Consider the following 18397-nt stretch of genomic DNA (forward strand, 5'->3'; position numbering starts at 1 on the left):
TGGGGTGAAAACCCACCATTTTCTTGCTGCTCTTGATGTCCTGAGTGACTCCAGGTGATCTTAAGAATTAGCATAGTTTTGTCACTGTCACACTGGATAGCTAAGGAGTGACAGTTATTGCCATTGCTCTCGAATTTGTATATAGAAATGTTGGAAATAGTGTAAGGGTTTAGACTGTAATAAAATAATTGATAGAAATTTATATGATGACTAAGTTATTTTGTAATATTTTCTGTGATAATTTTTCAAATTTATCCATTAAAATACATACTTTAAAATCATGAGTTATCTTTAAACCTGAATATTGCCTTAATCTTTAAAGTTCAGTTATCATTGACTCAACAGAACTTCTCCCAATTGCCATAATAAACCACACTCTAAGAACTACAATGAATTAAACAAACTAGTCTAACTTGACATTAAGAACACAGTCTGGTTTTAAACAATATATTTAGTGATTGTATTAAAGGTGGGAAAATTCATTTATGGAAAAGCACAATTTATGATAATAATTTGTGCGAACGAAGTAGTACCCATTCAGACATCGCCAGAAAAGGTACATGTAGCAATAACGAAATTCAGTCATCTTTCATATTTTGCTAGCTTTCAGTCATCTAAATACTATTACATATGCATCTTTCTGGTTCATTGGTAAGAAAGAATAATTGTCAAGGTGAGACTAGAACTCCTTAGAAGCTTAATTTATATAAGTTTTAAATAGGTAGAGGCCACATGGTTCTCCTTTGTCCACTTGCCCCCTGAAGAAACTGTAGTGGCAGCTGCTCCCAGGGGCAGGTGCTGCCAGCAGCTGGCCTCCTCGCTGTGGTCGGTCCCCAGGTGCCCAGAGGCCTCTTCCTGCCTCACACAGCTCCTGGGCATTGGCTCAGGGGGTCTGATGTGTGGCCCCAAGGTCGGGATGGAATTGTGATCACTGGCTCTGGCCGCGCGGGGTTCAGGCATTTAGAGCAAAAGCCTGGCGCTTGGGCTGCGAGCGGCTGCGGCATAGGCGGGCTCCCCCCCTCCCCGCCCCGTTCCTTTTCAAACCCGCTTTCAGTCCTCCCCGCCCCAGACCCTCGGGTTCGGTCCTTGGGGAGGAAAATGTCAAAGCCCCACTGCTCGGGGGTGTCTCAGAATCTCCGCTGCGCTCTGGGCCAGTGAGGCCGGGTGTGGGGTGAGGGGGTTGCGGGACTGCAGGCAGCCGCGGTGAGGGTGTGTGTGTGGGGGGCAAGTGAGGGGGTGCAGGACTGCAGGCCGGGGGGTCGGGGTGGTGCAGGGTCTGCAGCGGGGGCGAGTGGGGGGTCGGGGTGGTGCAGGGGCTGCAGGGGGGCGAGTGGGGGGTCGGGGTGGTGCAGGGGCTGCAGGGGGGCGAGTGGGGGGTCGGGGTGGTGCAGGGGCTGCAGCGGGGGCGAGTAAGGGGTCGGGGTGGTGCGAGGGCGCAGGCGCTGACTCGGGTGGGTGAGAGACACCCGGAAACGGGTTGTGCTTGGGTGCAGGCGGAGAGCGGTAGGAGAGAAGGGCGGCTGCTGAGTAATCCCCAGGGCGGCCTGGGAGCCCACGTCCCCCACCGCTGCTCCTCCCCGCCTCCCGCGCTGCTCCGCCCTCCCCGCCTGCGCCGCTCCTCCTCCCTCCCCCCGCGCTGCCCCGCCCGCCCCTCGCGCTGCTCCTTCCTCTCTTCGTCTCTCTCTCCCTCCCTCCCACCGCGCCGTGCTGCGCTGCGCTCCGGGCAGGTGGAGCGGGGCTCGGGGCGCGGGGCAGCACAGCCGCCTCTCTCTCTCCTCGGCCGGGCCCTGCGCTGAGCTTGGCGTGCCCATGGCCGGCTCCGAGCAGCAGCGGCCGCGGCGGCGGGACGAGGAGGACTCGGCGGCGGCGGCGGCGGCGCCCCTGCAGGACGCGGAGCTGGCCCTGGCCGGCATCAACATGCTGCTCAACAACGGCTTCAGGGAGTCAGACCAGCTTTTCAAACAATACAGGTGACGGCTGCTCCCCACTCCCGCAGCCGGGCCGCGCGCTCCTGGGCTACGGCTCTCGCGCCCCGGTGTGCGCCTGACCCGGAGCCCGACCCCGCCGCGTTCCCCCGCCCGCTCGCCCGCTCGCTCGCCGGGGTCCCCGCGCCCTCGCCCTGGGCCGAAACCGCGCCCGCAGCCGGCCTCCCGCGCCGAGGCCGCTGCGCCCCTTCCCACTCAACAGGCTCCGCGCTGCTCTTTCCTTCCCCTGGACGCGCACAGCCCGCTCTCCTGCAGGGGAGCCTCAAGGGGCGCTCCGCGTTCCTGCGCTTCCCTCTCCCGGGTCTTCTCCCGCCACCCACTGGCTTGGGGACCCCGGGCGGGACGCGGTTCGAGGTGGCAGCGGACCTCGGTGGGACTCAGACTTGCAATGTGGGCACCGGGCTCGCAAGCTGCCGCCCAGCAGGCAGCCTTTGTGACCCGGAGCGCACCAGCTGCACGGCGCTTTGCTTCATTGTGCATTCCAAATGCCTTTATTGTTTGGAAACAGAGATGCATAATTGACTTGCCACTGCAGGAATTAGAAAAAGAGAAAAATAAATAAATAAACCGAACTCTGTTCGCTTATCTCTCTGCCTGTTTTCGAAAACTCAGTGCTTAAGATGAATTTCTAACACCTTTTGTCAGCGAGCGAATTTATTATGGGCTTCTCTAACTTAAGTGAGGAAGAAAACGGGAGCGATTTAAAAGCTATGAGGTAGTGGAAAGAAGAACACTTTCGTTAATTATTACTCATGTTTTACATAATTATGTATTAAAAATTTATTATCTTTACTTATGTATAGAGGAAGGGGGAGACAGAGAGGGAAAGAGACAGAAAAACACCTGCAGTCCTGCTCCACCACTCGCAAAGCTGTCCCCCTGGAGGTGGAGACCGGGGCTCGAACCTGGGTCCTTGCGCATTGCAACATGTGCGCTCAACCAGATGCACCACCACCCGGCCCCCAAAATTAGTTATTTATTTAATGAAACGAGAGAACTGAAACCTGGGTAGCTTCTTGTGGATGGAGGAGAGACCTTTGTTTTCATTGGGGAACAGAAACATCTGCTTTCTGGTTTTGGAGGCCAGTTTGTGATTTGCCCTTTGAGTGTTGACAAGGCTCAAGGGTATGTGTTGGTTAGCAGCTTCTCTGTGTAGACTCAGGGGCCCTGTGTTTCACACTTGTTAGATCCCATGGCTTGCTAGGACAGTGCCGAATGTGCAGCAGTGCTTGAGAGCCACTGGCTGTAATAAAACGAGAGGACAGGACATCAGTACTGGTTGGAGCACTCACGTTCTAGATGGCAAGTGTTATCTCACAGCTATATTTTTTTCACTGAAGGTATTTTTGCTTTTTTAAGAATTTTAATGTGAAAATAAGAACATTCCAACTTTATTTAGAACATTTTGTTTTTAAAGCATAAACGTCTTCTTTCAAGAGTTTTTGTTCAAGAGTTGAACAAAATGTGTTCCTCTCTCCACTGGCATTTTAGCCCTCCACAAATTTATTTTACAAGGAACAAAAATCTGAAATGAGCCACAGCACTGGAGCTTCCTTCACTGTTGTGGGAGTCAGGCTGGAGCCTGGGTCACATGGTAAAGCAGCACACAAGTAAGCTTTTTTTTTTGTGGGCCATAGATGGCCAGTTGTATTATAGGGGAGAAGAGTGGAAATAAGGCTTGGAGTCAAATTTATACTTTATTTGCAATGGAGATAGGTGGTGTTTACATATTTCAATACTTCTTCCTTTGGAATGCCTTCTTACTTATTTTAGTCTTTTTTTTTTTTTTTAAGCTGCTTAGTGAGTACTACCTCGTGGTTCTTCTTATACATTGAAAGCATGAGATTCATTCGATAACTGTTTTTTGTTTTTTTTTCTCCCCAGCCTGATTTGGGCAATTTCACGCACTGTTAAGAAAACAGATTATGAGTGATAGGAAGGCTTTTATCACAGCCACAGCAGAGATAGGGCCCTTGAAAAGTGTCTCTCTGTGATTGCACTGGACATGAAGGATGGGGGAAGTTGTCCAGGGAGGATTTATAGTATATATATATAAAGGGCTAGTGGCTTGTATTTTGAATTAGGATCTGAAGATCAAGACGGAAAATTAGATCATACTATCTGCCCTCTGCCCAGTACAGTGTTAAATACATACCCTTCTAATCTCACTATTCTAGTGTTAAAAGAGTGAGATGTATTTTTATCATATTAGTCTTGAGTATAGCATGGACATGTATAGCAGAGACAAACATTGTGGTTCTAAATCAGGGCTCTTCTCATTATATTTTTCTGCCTGTCTCACTAAATAAAACTAGTGTTTACAATTCATTCTTTAACCTTATTTCCTCACAAACTCGAAAAAGCTTTTTAAAAGTTAGATGGTACTAGCATTAGTCCATTAGTGCCGCCTTGCTCCATCTGATTGACTATGAAGTGGTTAGTCATTGACTTCTTCCCACCTACCAAAATATGCCTCTGATTCATGTGTATGTTGTTTTGGCCTAGAGTCATGCAGCCAGGCTGGCAGTCCTCCATTTACTACATGTGCAGCTATGACTCTGGCTTTTTAGACTTTGATACCTTACCTTTAATATGGGGCTATCACATATCCTAGTTGTGATTACTGCAGTTAGAAGAAATATTGTAATCCATGATCAATAACACAGTAAATAAGACCAGTTTTTGTACTTGATGCCTTTATAATATAATGCCTATGCTTTTTTTTTTTTTTTTTAACATTATTTACCATTATTTTACCAGAGCAGTGCTTAGCTCTGGTTTATGGTAGAACTGGGGAATGAACTTGGGACCTTTGGGTATAAGGCATGAAAGTCAGTTGTGTAAATTACTGTACTACTCCCCCCCCCCCCCAGCTCTTATGAGTTATTTTCTTGATGTCATCACTTGACTAAAATAAAAGGCATTTTACATGCCAGTAAGTAATGTTTATATTTAAAGTTAATATTACACAGTATATTAGAAAGATCTCATTCCTCTTGTGCACTTGAAAACTTCTGTTCTTGTTCCAAAGTTGAATAGACTGCTGGAAAAATCTGAAATGAAGAATACTTCAAACTCAGTCTACCTACAGAAGAGAGAGAACCTAATTGCTCTTAGGATGGTGGTGCTACAGAGCCTTACTTTTCTCTTATTTGTAAACCTCCCAGTCTTGCTGTTACAGTTTAGTAATAGAAACATACTGCTTTGTATCTAGTACAACAAAAACATTATTAAGGCAAGAAGGTCACTTTCTTAATGTTTCATTGCTGGGAGGGTAAAAGTTTCTTCAGCAGATGCTTAGTGAGAAATGGTTACTTCATAGAAACATTAACATGAAGGATGTTTTGAATTTGTGGAAAGTCTGATTTGTCTAATTCATTTATTTCTTTTTTATATATATATTTTTTAAATATTTATTTTTTATTTTTATTTATTCCCTTTTGTTGCCCTTGTTGTTTTATTGTTGTAGTTATTATTGTTGTTGTCGTTGTTGGATAGGACAGAGAGAAATGGAGAGAGGAGGGGAAGACAGAGAGGAGGAGAGAAAGATAGACACCTGCAGACTCCCCTGCAGGTGGGGAACCGGGGTTCGAACCGGGATCCTTATGCTGGTCCTTGTGCTTTGCGCCACCTGTGCTTAACCCGCTGCACTACAGCCCGACTCCCTGTCTAATTCGGATATATACTTAGGAATCAGAAACAGATGCTCTGAAGAAGATATAAAGATACTCCATAGCTGGGATTTCTTTATTTTCCTTTCCCTTTCTCTCTTTCTCTCTCCCTCTCTCCCTCCCCCCCCCCTTTCTTTCCACCACGTTTATTGCTGCGGTATGATGCCTACACTATGAATCTACCACTCCCAGTGGCCATTTTTTCCTTTCTTTCTTTTTTTTTTTTAAATTATATTTATTAAGACAGAAATTGAGAGAGGACAGAGAGATAGAGAGAGACACCTGCAGACCTACTTCACCTCTTGTGAAGTGGACCCCCTACAGATGAACCCTGGTCCTTGTGATTGGTGTAATATGCATGTTTAACTGGGTTCACCACTGCCTGGCTGGGATTCCAAGCTACAACTTTCATTTGTGTTATAACTATACCAGACAGCCCTGTTGTGAGCTGAGCTAGTCTCTTGCACACTGAGGTGTACTCAGAGGTTGGGATTTTTTTCTTTGAGCTCAAGGTCAAAGATGGAAGTTCATGATGCTGACCTTCTGAAATAAAATTGCTCTTTGAACTTTTAGGGCTCTTCTCCATATAGACAGACACCCTCCCTCTCAACTGATACTTGCCTGTGTGACACTCAGACCTATTGTACCAGGGTATTTGAAAAGACAGGCCATGGATCTGTGCACAAAACAGGCAGTAACTCTTTGGAGGTTGCAGTGTAAGTAAAATTGACTGTGTAATGAATTTGGGAGACATACTGGTGGCCGGCTGAAGCCCTTAAGTGAAAAATTAAACTTCCTTGAAAGGAAATTTTGTGAATATGTTGAAGAAGGAGAAACTGGAGGAAGGGTAGAAGGAAAATAAGAGATGCTGAGGTGGAAATAAATCTAGGAAGGGAAGTAGAAAAAACTACCAGGAAATTTGAAATGGCACCTAGACAGGAAGGATGAGACCTGTCACATGTTCAGTCTTATTAGATAATCATATTTGACAGCTTATTCTACAAAGTTTATTTTCTACTCATATGCACTGGTTAGTTCATTTCCTGTAGACTAGTCTTTTTTTTTTATTGTTGTTGTTGTTGTTTGTTTTTGGGTCTCCCCAAAGAAACAAAGGGAAAGATAAAACAGCACTAAAGCTTTCCTCAGTACATAGGGAATGGGCTTGAACATGATTCATCCAAGTGAAAAAGCAGGTACCTTTCCAGGTGAGCTATCTTACCACCTTCCGAATGCATCTTTTCCATGAATGCACCTTTTCCATGCTGCTTGATTGCTAGGTATCCATCCACCTCACTCTTCCTTTAAAAATATTTTATTAGTGATTTAATATTGATTTACAAAATTACATATCAGCAAGGGAATAATTCCACGCTGTTCCCACCAGAGTTCTGAATCCCCAGTCTACCTACTATACGTGACCACAGTTTTCCGAAGGTTGCAGACATGGGCCAACCATCATCTCTATAACTGTCTGTCTACATTTGCACATATTTGTCCCCTTTTACTTCCAGGTCCATTCCCCTCTTCCCTCCAAGCCACTCATGACAACATTATTACATCCAAATGTCCCTCTCCTTTTCCTCCTCTCTTTCTGGGTGTTGATGGAGCTGGAATTCAGAGCCCTCTTATCCTCTCCCTCCTATCACTTCTCCCTTATTGGGAGTGTGGATCAAGATTGTTTTTGTGGTGCAGAAGGTAGGAGTTCTGAATTCTGTAATTGCTTCTTCACTGGGCAGGGACGTTGGCAGGTTGATCCATACCCCCAGCCTGTTTCTATCTTTCCCCCATTCGGAAGCATGAACCAAAATTCTTTGTCAGGTAGGGAAGGAAGGAGTTTTGGCTTCTATAATTGCTTCTCCAGTAGACATGGACATTGGCAGGTTGATCCATACCCTCAGCCTATTCCTGTCTTTTCCTATTAGGGAAGGGCTCCAGAGAGGTGAGGTTCTGGGATATGTTGGTGAGGTCATCTTCTTAGTGAGGTCAAAAGAGAATTGAAATATCATCTGCAGCTTGGTGGCTGAAAGGTAGTAAGATATTAAGCTAGATGAAATTTTTATAAACAGGAATCAAAGAATAGGAATGAAAATAGGAAACTTCGGGTGGAAGGAAGCTAGGAAGTCTATTTTAGGTATGTTCCTAGGGGCCATGGCTTTATTAATCTGCTTGAGCTTGATAGCTAATGTGGAGGTGGACCAGAAATATTGTCTGGCAAGATGGTATCAAAGTGGAGAATAGAACTTGAAAGCTGAATTAGGGCAGAGACTAGCTCCCAAACTTGAACAATAAATATATATACAATAAACTGTTTACCATATTGATCTGGCCCAGGGCCCATATATCCATATTTAGCACAAGGACCTGTATAACCTCCAAGTCCTCACCAGTCTGAGCTCAGAGTCAGTGGTCACAGCTGGGAACATTCTAGGCTGCACTCATTTCAAGATCAGTCTTCCTCAAGTGGCAGAGAAGGATGACCCAGCCTCTCTTTAGAGAGTGGGGCAGTCCCTACCACTGCTGCTTTATAGTGAGAGCAAGATCCTGGAGAGACCCTGGAAAGTGATGGTAAAGAGAAATCTAGGCCCATAGTATCTGTGAGGGAATTCCAGGATTCCCTGACTAGGACTCTAGGTGATGTTAGTCACCTCATTCCTTGTGGTGACCATTGTTATTCACAGTGTGACCTCTAGTTGCTCATTATTAACTCTTGGCCACTGCTGGCCTCAGGGTCCTAATCCCCCTCTGCCACACACCCCTCCCAACTCCCCTCCCGACCCCAGTTTGAGCTATCATTTTGTTTTCAATCAGAGGACCAATAGTAGGTGAAGTGAAGCACACCCAGCAGTGAGGATGGCTGAAGACACTGAGCTGCTGGCCAGAATGGACATGGTAGTTTTTCCACAGGCTTGATGTCTGTATGACCCTTCCACACTAGGGCACTAGCTAGCTCCAGCTTTAGCTCCTGGCAGTCTTTATGACATTAAAGTAGCTACAGTTTTTATAACACTACTGCTGATTTTTGACTGTAAAGATTATTAAAAAGTCATGTTTAGCTAGTCTAAACTAAGGCATAATGGTAATAATGAATATTCATTTTGATATAAAAATGTGTGAATAAATACAGATATGGTGTAGTAGTATTAATATGGCCAAAATGTACTAATAGCAACAGCAAGATGAATTTATGGTAAATTTGTGTGTGTGTGTGTGTGTGTGTGTGTGTGTGTATGAATGTAAAATAAATATGTGGATTCTGTGTTGTTTAACAGTTTATGGCACATACACCAAAGCCATCTAACCTGTGGTTGCGTTTGTAACTGTGTTTATAGAATTGTTATTACCATGGAGATGACTCAGCTTAATCTATAGATTGCCAGCTCTGGTCCATGGGTCAAATCTGGCCCTTGTTTTTATTTAAATGAAGTTTAAATGGCATTAAACAAATGTTTTAAATAAAGTTTTATCAGTACAACAGCACACTCACTTGGTTAGATAATTTTTTGTGGTTGTGACAGAAAAAATATCTGTGACATAGACCCATGTGGTATACAAAACCTTGTTTATCTACCTTTTGACCATTTAGAGAGAAGTTTGTTGCTTTTCTGTTGCAAACTGTAGTTCTCTCTGGAGAGACTCAAAAGGCTTGTGGAAGAGACCCTGGATTGTAGGCCTTAGGAGCTTCTGTGCCCGAAAGTGTATGAGTTACAATGGGAGACAGGCAGGCTTGCAGGTTGACCATTTTTTAAAAAATATTTATTTATTCCCTTTTGTTGCCCTTGTTGTTTTATTGTTGTTATTGATGTCGTCATTGTTGGATAGGACAGAAAGAAATGGAGAAAGGAGGGGATGACAGAGGGGGCAGAGAAAGACACCTGCAGACCTGCTTCATCGCCTGTGAAGCGACTCCCCTGCAGGTGGGGAGCCAGGGGCTTGAACTGGATTCCTTATGCCAATCCTTGTGCTTTGCGCCACACCTGTGCTTAACCCACTGTGCTACCTCCCGACTCCCCCTTTTTTTTTTCCTTATGTGGTTGCTGCTAGGAAGCTCCAAAATATGTGCCTTGCTGCTGGAGTCTGGAAAGTCAGTAAATAAAGAAATAAAAGAAAAGGAGAAGCAGTGAAAAGCAGAAATGGTTAAAGGGAACCAGCCAGGCACACAGGAAACTCGTCTGATGATTTTTTTTTCCATTCTCAACTCAGTCGTACATCTTTAAAAAGACTTATATATATATATATTTTTCTAGTTACTGATACTGTCCCAAAAGGGTTCCAATCAAGTATTTCTAAAGATTCATTTGACTTCTGATTCTTTTTTTTTCCTCCAGGGTTATCACTGGGTCTTGGTGCTTGCACTATGAATCCACTGCTCCTGGAGGCCATGTTTTACCCCATTCTTGTTGACCTTGTTGTTATTGCTGTTGTTGTTGTTGGTAGGACAAAGAGAAATGGAGAGAGGATGGGAAGACAGAGAAGAGGAGAGAAAGACACCTGTAGACCAGCTTCACTGCTTCTGAAGCAACCCCCTTGCAGGTGGGGAGCCTGGGGCTCAAACCAGGATCCTTCTGCCAGTCCTTGCACATTCCATCATGTGTGCTTAACCTACTGTGCTACCACCCCGCCCCCTAATTTCTGATTCTTTTAAAAAACGCAACTGGGTAGTAGAATCATGAGGGATGCTTGTACAGAAAAGTTTAAGTGCCTGTACTGCATTGTACATGCATAGTTCATGATGAAAACCCTTCAGAGAATCTCTGTTCTTTTAGTTAGTGTTAGCTACATAGGAACATTAATTAAATTTCTTACTAACATTAGAATTAAATTAAGAATATTACTAAATTGGTTTTACAAATGATTAAACTGAGGCAGAGATACAAAGTGAATGCCCATTACCCCCCGACATAGACTGAATTTTGGAAAACAATACCAAAAGAAATATCATATTAGGGATAATAATAAGTACCAGCATAGGAGGGACTACTTAACCTTGAATTCACCCCTTCACTTTCAGCTGCTTATCTGTTCTAGATCACATAGGGTATATCAACACGAAGTCCCGTGAGACTGCTTTCTTCCTGCACATTAGTTGAAATGAGATCCCCTGAGTGAAATGAAGTTTTGATGAGGTTAAAAAAAGGAAGAAGGAAGTAATATTGAGGTATGGAACAATTTCTGTTCTATTCACAGGAAGCTACTTGCAGGTTCCCAACCACACCATCTTGTTTCAGGAGGCTGGGCATTTTAGACAGTCTCTCTTAATTCCTAAATGACCATGTTTTGCACACTCATCTCCTTTTGCAGGGTAAGCCTCCTCTTTTCCCACAGAGAATCTTTGAAGAAACTGATGATAGGGCCAAAAGACCAAGAGAAAGTGGATGTGAAGTACAGAAAGGGCTATCTGTGGAGAGGAGTTTCTCTCTCTCTCTCATTTTTTTTTTTGGATAGAACAGAGAAAAGTCGAGAGGAGGGGAAGGCAGAGAGGCAGACCTGCTTCACTGCTTGTGAAGTGACCCCCCCCCCCTTCAGACAGGGAGCCGGGAGTTCAAACTGGGATCCTTATGCCCAGTCCTTGGGCTTCACACTATCTGCGCTTAACCCACTGTGCTACCACCTGACCCCATTCTCTATAATTTTTAAAGTGCTTGCTCTATGCCATAAAAGAGGTTATGTTTGTGTGGGGATCAGGGGGGACGCATTTCTGTCATAGCTTTTTCATAACTCATTGTGTCCCTTCTCTGAATTCCTGATCTGCTATTGATTCTGTATTGAAGATCCAACTTGGGATTTCATGGGCTTGCTTGGGGCTCAGCCATCACTTAAATAAAGCCTTTCTTATACAGGGCAAATACATCCCCGTCTTCAATAAGTGGCTTCGAATGTGCACTTTTATATAAAATGATGTATTTGTTTTGTGAGAAGAGAAAGTCATATTCTCCTGAAATTTAATGTGAAGATTAAGGTAGAGGGGTTCTTTGTGAGTGAACAAGGTTGATGGTTTGAAACATCACCCCTTTTCTCTAGCCTAGTTTTGCTACCCCTATATCTTCTTAAGCAAGAAATCTATCTTTAGTTTTACTTCTAATGAATGTTCCCCTGTAAGTTACGAATATGTTCCTCACTTGACTTTAGAAGTAAAGCCTTAGAAAGTGTCTGTCATGTAAGAGGACACAGATGAGAAAGAGAAGTCTTTCCTTCAAGGAGCTGTTGCTTGCTTAATATTCTTTAAATTTGCCTCAAAAAGAACCACTTTGGGAGTGGGTGGTGCTGCACCTGACTGAGCACACCTGTTACAATGTACAAGTATCCAGGTTTGAGCCCCCAGTCCTCACTTGCAGGGGAAGGCTTTGAAAGTGGTAGAGCAGGGCTTCTGGTGTCTCTCTGTCTCCTTCCCTCTCTATCACCCTTTCCCCTCTCAATTTCTGGCTGTCTGTCCAATAAGTAAATAAGTAAATAAATAAATAAAATACACAGTTTTGTATTAAAAAGAGTCACTTTAACATTTAGTCTTATCCAAAGCTGTAACATCAGTGACATCACTGGAGTAACTTATTTATCCCACTACACATCTAAACAAAGGCATTTGGGTCCATCTTTGATAGAACTCACTGTGCCAGGTCCTACACCAGCCCACTCTGTATACTGATACTCATGCAATCCTCTGCACAGTCCATTGTGGGGTGCTCTCATTACTTCTCTCTCATAGAGGTAGTGGGGAGTGACACTGGGTGCCCTCTGCCTAATAGTTCACAGGAAGGAAGAGTTGGACTGGAGCATGGACTCCAGAGCCTATGTTTTTGTTTATTTATTTGTTTGGGCTACCATGGCACTAAGAGCCTACATGATGATACCAACCACTCCCATTCCTGGTGACCTTTTGTTTTATTTTTTTAAATTTTCTCCACACTCCTGGGGTGGGGAAGAGAGAAGGACAGACACTACAGCATCACTCCACAGCTCAGGAAGCTTCCCCCTGCAGTTATTTTCATGTGATAATATGGGGACTTGAATCTGGGTCTTTGTGCATGGTAGCATGTGAACTCTACTAGGTAAGCTATTTGCCAGCACCCAGAACCCAAAGTTAACTATTGGACTTTACTATTCTATTCTGAAACTTTAAAAAGAAAAATTTTTTAAAAAGTTATTTGAGGAGAGTTCCCTTGGCAACTTGCAGACAACACTTTATATATATAATTTTTATTCATAAAAAGGAAACATTGACAAAAACCATAGGACAACACTTCTAACATCCAGTGTTAACCTGATAATCCACCAGAGTTCTGGGCTCAGAGAATGTTAGTGGGCATTGGGCAGTTTGTGGTTCCCATCTTCTACAGGATGAAGTCCATGACCCTGGCTTTATATAGGATGCCCTGTGATTAGGCCTGTCCATTTGCAACTTCCTCTGCCTTGTCCTTGCCCCACCTAGTCCTGCATCATCTCGTTAGTTCTGACTTGTCATTCAGGACACTGCTGAGGATTCCACAATAAGGTGGAGTGACTCTGCTGCCCCTACAGCATCCTTCCTTCCACCCCTCTAGCCCACACCGGTGGTGTATAATCATTATTATCGTCAGAGAGGGAAAGAGATAACAATGCTGAATCTTCCTCTGATGTGGTGGAGTCCAGCCTTGAACCTGGGACATACACATGGCAAAATAGCACACTTACTCAGTTTTGTTGGCCCACATGGCCATTATATACTAGCATCTGCCTGAGTAGGCTGAGGCAGTAGAGGTAGGTGACAAACTTCCCCAGGTGTTCCTAGCCTTCTATGTGCTGGAGCAATGTGGTGCCCAGGGCTTCTTACAGACATGTCAATTCTCCTTAGTTTACTACGAGTCTTCTTGTAGCAGCCCAGGAGGGCAGTGGCCTTTAGGAGCTCTGGAAGACTTGATTCCTTACCACGCCAGCTCCCATAGTGTCATAATAGGCTCCTCTCTTGACCCAAGAGGAGGTACTCCAGCATGGCCCCTACATTATGCTTTCTTTGCTTCTTAGAAGCAGGTAACAAAGCCTCCATCTGGCCCCTCCACTTCTTTCTTTGGTGAGCCATGTGCTGTCCGGTACTTAGTATACAGGTACAGCCGTTGGCACAAAGCTGCTACTGAGCGCACAGTAGTCTCTGCCAATACCATATAAGGGAAAAATGGGTGCTTGAATGAAAAAGAACCTGCTTACAGGTGTCAGCCAAGGGTGGTCCTAGCCATTGAGTCTCTGGGGGTTGTAGAATGATCTGTGCTCTACTTAAGTGTTGTGTTCAGTCAAGAATGGGCCTTTCCCCTCACTGATTCTCCTTTCACTTTTCTCATCAGTCACCTACAGGGCTCTGGGCTGCCTTTGGGTGGTGGCAGCATGCCATGTTCTGGTGTTATTTGCCTCTCTGGCATGAGAAGACAGAACTCTATCTCCCCAGCTCCCAAATCTGTGTCCTGAATATCAGGACAAACTGGTCTTGGGAGGAACTTGGTGACTTGGAAAAGTAAACTTTCTAGAGCAGTGGTTCCCAGTACTGTCACATCTAGTGCCTTTTCTTTTTTTCTTTTTAATGAAGATCATACTTAATTCTCCCTCTGTGATTCTAAGGTTCAGTTGGGGGGGTGAAATCACCTGCCCATACATACAAGGTCTAAAAACCAACAGAATGCTTAATTAGTATTGTAGAGGACAAAAAACAAGTCAGAAGTAATAGTCATTACTTATATTTTACTCATATGTAAAAGCTCAACACATAATCAGAAAATAAAATAAAGCAATTAGATGCTCGCACATGAGTACAATGAATAAATTGAATTTGAGATCAGCAGATACTCCATAGAAGTCTTGATTTGAGGAAACAGGTGTGCTTAAAAAATGTAATCCACAGAACCTTTTGACACGTTAGGAGTGGGGGCAGTAGCTTTTACTTCAGTGAGGATGTCCCATCAAGGATGAACACTGGTCAAGTGGAGAAAATAAGGAAGCATGGCATTTTTGTAAGAGCCAGGCTGCCTATGTCACAAGTGTCAGAAAATCAGTTCCCTGTATTAAGACATGGGGTTTGTGATAACAAGTATATTAGAAAACAGATCTTCTTCTCTCTCTCCCTCTGGTTGTTACTGTGCTTCACTGCTCCAGTAATGCTCAGGCATTTTCAGATAGGAAGACAGAGGCAGGAAAACAGTGGGAGTGAGGGAAAGCCCACAGCACTGAGCCTTTTCCTACTGCAGTGGGAGCTAGGTTCAAACCTGGGCTGCACAGATGGCAAAGCACCACCCCAGGGGAGACATCTTGCTGGCCTTCAGACATCCCATCTCTAAAACTCTCTCAAATCAAGTATTTTGGAGATTAATTGTTTACTAGTTTCCAGGATTAGAGGACAAATTAGAGAAAAGTTTATAAGGAAGTTAGGCTGGTGGGGTGAGATACATACCCCTAAGTATCAGAATATGAGAAATATGAAACTGGAAAAAAGTGCTATGTGCAAATTTTGGAATTTAAATTTCAATATGCTATAAACCTCTAAAAGTTTCTTTCTTTCTTCCTTCCTTTCTCTCTCCCTTTCTTTTTTTTTTTCCACCCAATAGTCTTGGTAAAATCACTGGTATTAAACACTTAGTAGGTTATTTATCTTTTTGTTCTTTTTGTCATTTCAAGAAGAAATAGCTAGAGAGGGATGGGGAGTGAGAGGGAGAGACACACATCACTGTTCCACCATCCCAGGAGCTTCCCCTGTGTTGTCCATGGTGCCCCATGAGGTGCTGGGGCTCAAACCTTGTCTCTGTGCATGGTAAGCCTTGCATCCTCTCAGGTAAGTGATCTTCTGTCCTCTCATTCGTGAATCTTTAATACTTTATTTTGACTTCAAATATAAAAGTTATATTTTCAAAATCCATGTTAAACGTTGACCTATGGAAGCATCAAATGCAGGCTAGTGTAAGTGTGGAGGGCTGGCAACTCAGACACAACAAGCATAGTTGTTAGTGGGGACATGATTTTCTAGAATTGTGAACAAGTCCTAATAGGAGCATATTTTAAACAGGGACAGCATGATATATATATATATATATATATATATATATATATATATATATATATATATATGTGTGTGTGTGTGTGTGTGTGTGTGTGTGTGTGTGTATATTTATATATATGTATATATATATATACTTTTTTTTTTTGGTCAATGGAAGGTAGATTTTACTTTTTTTCCCCTTAAATTTAATGTGTTGCAGAGACCTCATGCCAGTGTGATTCCAGCACTCATAGCAGGATTCCCCACCTAATTTAGGCTCAGAAAGAGACAGAAAGGGGAAGTAAGAGGAAGAGAGAAAAATCACATTGCATTGCCTCACCATTCATGAGGTCTATCCTTGGTGCCATGAAAGGTGCTCTCATGCGAGTGCCTAAGGAGTACAGGGAGAAGTGGGGGCCGGGTGGTGGTGTGCCTGGTTAAGTGCTCATGTTACCATGCTCAAGGTGTGTGTGTGTGGGGGGGGATGGGGCTCAAGTCCAAGTCCTCACTCAATGTGAAATGTGCACTCTCTCAGGTGACTATCTCCTGGTCCCAGGAGGTACATTTTAGAACTACTTCATTGTACTTTTTTTTCTTTTTTTTTTCTTTTAAAATTTTTTATTTAAGAAAGGATTAGTGAACAAAAGCATAAGGTAGGAGGGGTACAACTCCACACAATTCCCACCACCCATCCCCATAACCCACCCCCTCCCATGGTAGCTTTCCCATTCTCTATCCCTCTGGGAGCATGGACCCAGGGTCATTGAGGGTTGCAGAAGGTAGAAGGTCTGGCTTCTGTAATTGCTTCCCCGCTGAACATGGGCGTTGACTGGTCGGTCCATACCCCCAGTCTGCCTCTCTCTTTCCCTAGTAGGGTGTGTCTCTGGGGAAGCTGAGCTCCAGGACACATTGGTGGGGTCTTCAATCCAGGGAAGCCTAGCCAGCATCCTGGTGGCATCTGGAACCTGGTGATTGAAAAGAGAGTTAACATATGAAGCCAAACAAATTGTTGAGCAATCATGGATCCCAAGCTTGGAATAGTGGAGAGGAAGTGTTAGGGAGGTACTCACTGCAAACTCTAGTGTAATCCTGTTTTCAGGTATATATTTTGCAGTAGTTTATGGATACGTGTCAACATAAGCTCTCTCTCACAGAAACTGGTGTATATCTAGGTTATGGGACTTTGTTAGAAAGTGAACTACCTGAGATGAAATTAGAGTGTACTATAAAAGGAAAGGTCTCACCCGAGTAATGAAGCTGAAGGGTTGTCATTCCACACGTGAAGTCTCTGGATACAGTCTGAGGTGAAGCATGTTGAGATGGCAATCGTTGCTTTGGTTAGGTTGTGATCGGCAGATGCAATATTATTTGGTTTGGATTGGGAGATGCATACGGGAAAGTGGGCCCTATCCAAGGGTGCCAGGACTGAGGGAAGTAGGGGCTCTATAGTGAAGATGTGAGGTTCCTGCTGTCTTAGGGTTCAAAAAGACAATCAATAGTTAATATTATTATCACATTATTTGTTAATTGGGTTAACTTTGAAAAGTCCCTTTGTTATGGTTTGCTGTACAGTACTTTTTTTTCTTAACTGCTACCAGTATTATTGCTGTGGTTCAGTGCCTGCATAATAAATCCACCACTCCCAGCAACCATTTTTTTTCTCCTCCTCCTCCTCTTTCTCCTTCTTCTTCCTCTTCTCCTTCCTCCTCCTGTTCTTCTTTTTAATATATAAGACAGAAATTGAGAGGGGAAGGAGAGATAGAGAGAAGGAAGGAAACCAGCAGTCCTGCTTCACTACAGTGGCAACTGTGGACTTGAACCCAGGTCCTTATGTGATGTCTGTGCTCAACTGATATGCCACTCATGTGAGTTTTCTGATGTTCACACACATGCAGGACATACATCAATACACAGCTCTATCTCATAGGTTGCATGTCTTGTATCCTTGTCTCATTTCACAGCAGCCCTACAACACCCCACAGAGTCCCAGAGCACCTCCATTGAGAAGCACTGAGCTGCTTGTTCAAGTTTTGGACTAGGTTTGGTCCCTGCAGCTGACGTCCTGGAGTTTGGGAAAATAGAAAGGGGCAGGCTGCCCATACTGGCATGGCCATGCAAAGGTATGAGGTGGAGAAGCCAGCCCCACTGTGTCCGTAACCACCCCAGGTGCCAGGCAGAAGCCAGAAGTAACCTCATTTGAGGAGTAGACTTTAACCTCATTTGAGGAGCATGGGGACTCCCAGGGTGTGTGTACACCGCCCCTCCCCACACACACACACATAGCTTCTTTGACTCAAACAGCTCCAGGAAGGAATGCCAGGAAGGAGTTCTTCCATCACCTTAAATGGGACTCCTGCCTTTCTTCATTCTCTGTGCAGAAAAGTTTGAGAGAGGTCCCTTGTCCCTTCAGCCCCAGGAAACTGTTTCTGATGTCTATAGTTTCTCTGCCTCCTCCTCACCCAGGATAGGATGGGTGACACCTAACTTTGTATCTCATAGTACAAACTTTGTGTCTCAGACTGATCCACATTCATCACAAGAAGAGAGCCAGCTCTTTGCTAAGTAGGTTATTCACACATACACAAAGGACCAAATTCCTGGGAATCACAGCCCAGTCACCCCAGTTACAGAGCTACTTTGTGGATCACAAAGATGATTCTTCTACAATGGGAAGAAGTAGTGAGAATGTCTTATGACTTTCTGTTCTGTTGCTACCAGGCAATACCTACTTCCACGCTTAATTCCTGAGAGGG

The 18397-nt window shown here is 44.2% G+C and overlaps 1 protein-coding gene across 3 annotated transcripts in view; it reads left to right on the top strand.

Annotated features, from left to right (window-relative positions):
• The first annotated feature begins 1623 nt into the window (after nt 1–1623).
• Nucleotides 1624–18397, top strand: part of TTC39C (tetratricopeptide repeat domain 39C) — a 140525-nt gene continuing 123751 nt past the window's right edge. Inside the window, exon 1 of one of the 3 annotated variants that reach the window (XM_060173609.1) lies at nt 1624–1970. In XM_060173609.1, the coding sequence (XP_060029592.1) occupies nt 1810–1970 (161 nt within the window). In that variant the 5' untranslated portion in view covers nt 1624–1809. The remainder of the gene's footprint in view (nt 1971–18397) is intronic. The other 2 variants (XM_060173610.1, XM_007536376.3) reach the window with 2 other exon arrangements.

This window comes from Erinaceus europaeus, chromosome 15 (assembly GCF_950295315.1).
Source record: "Erinaceus europaeus chromosome 15, mEriEur2.1, whole genome shotgun sequence".
In the NCBI taxonomy this organism is placed as follows: Eukaryota; Metazoa; Chordata; class Mammalia; order Eulipotyphla; family Erinaceidae; genus Erinaceus; species Erinaceus europaeus.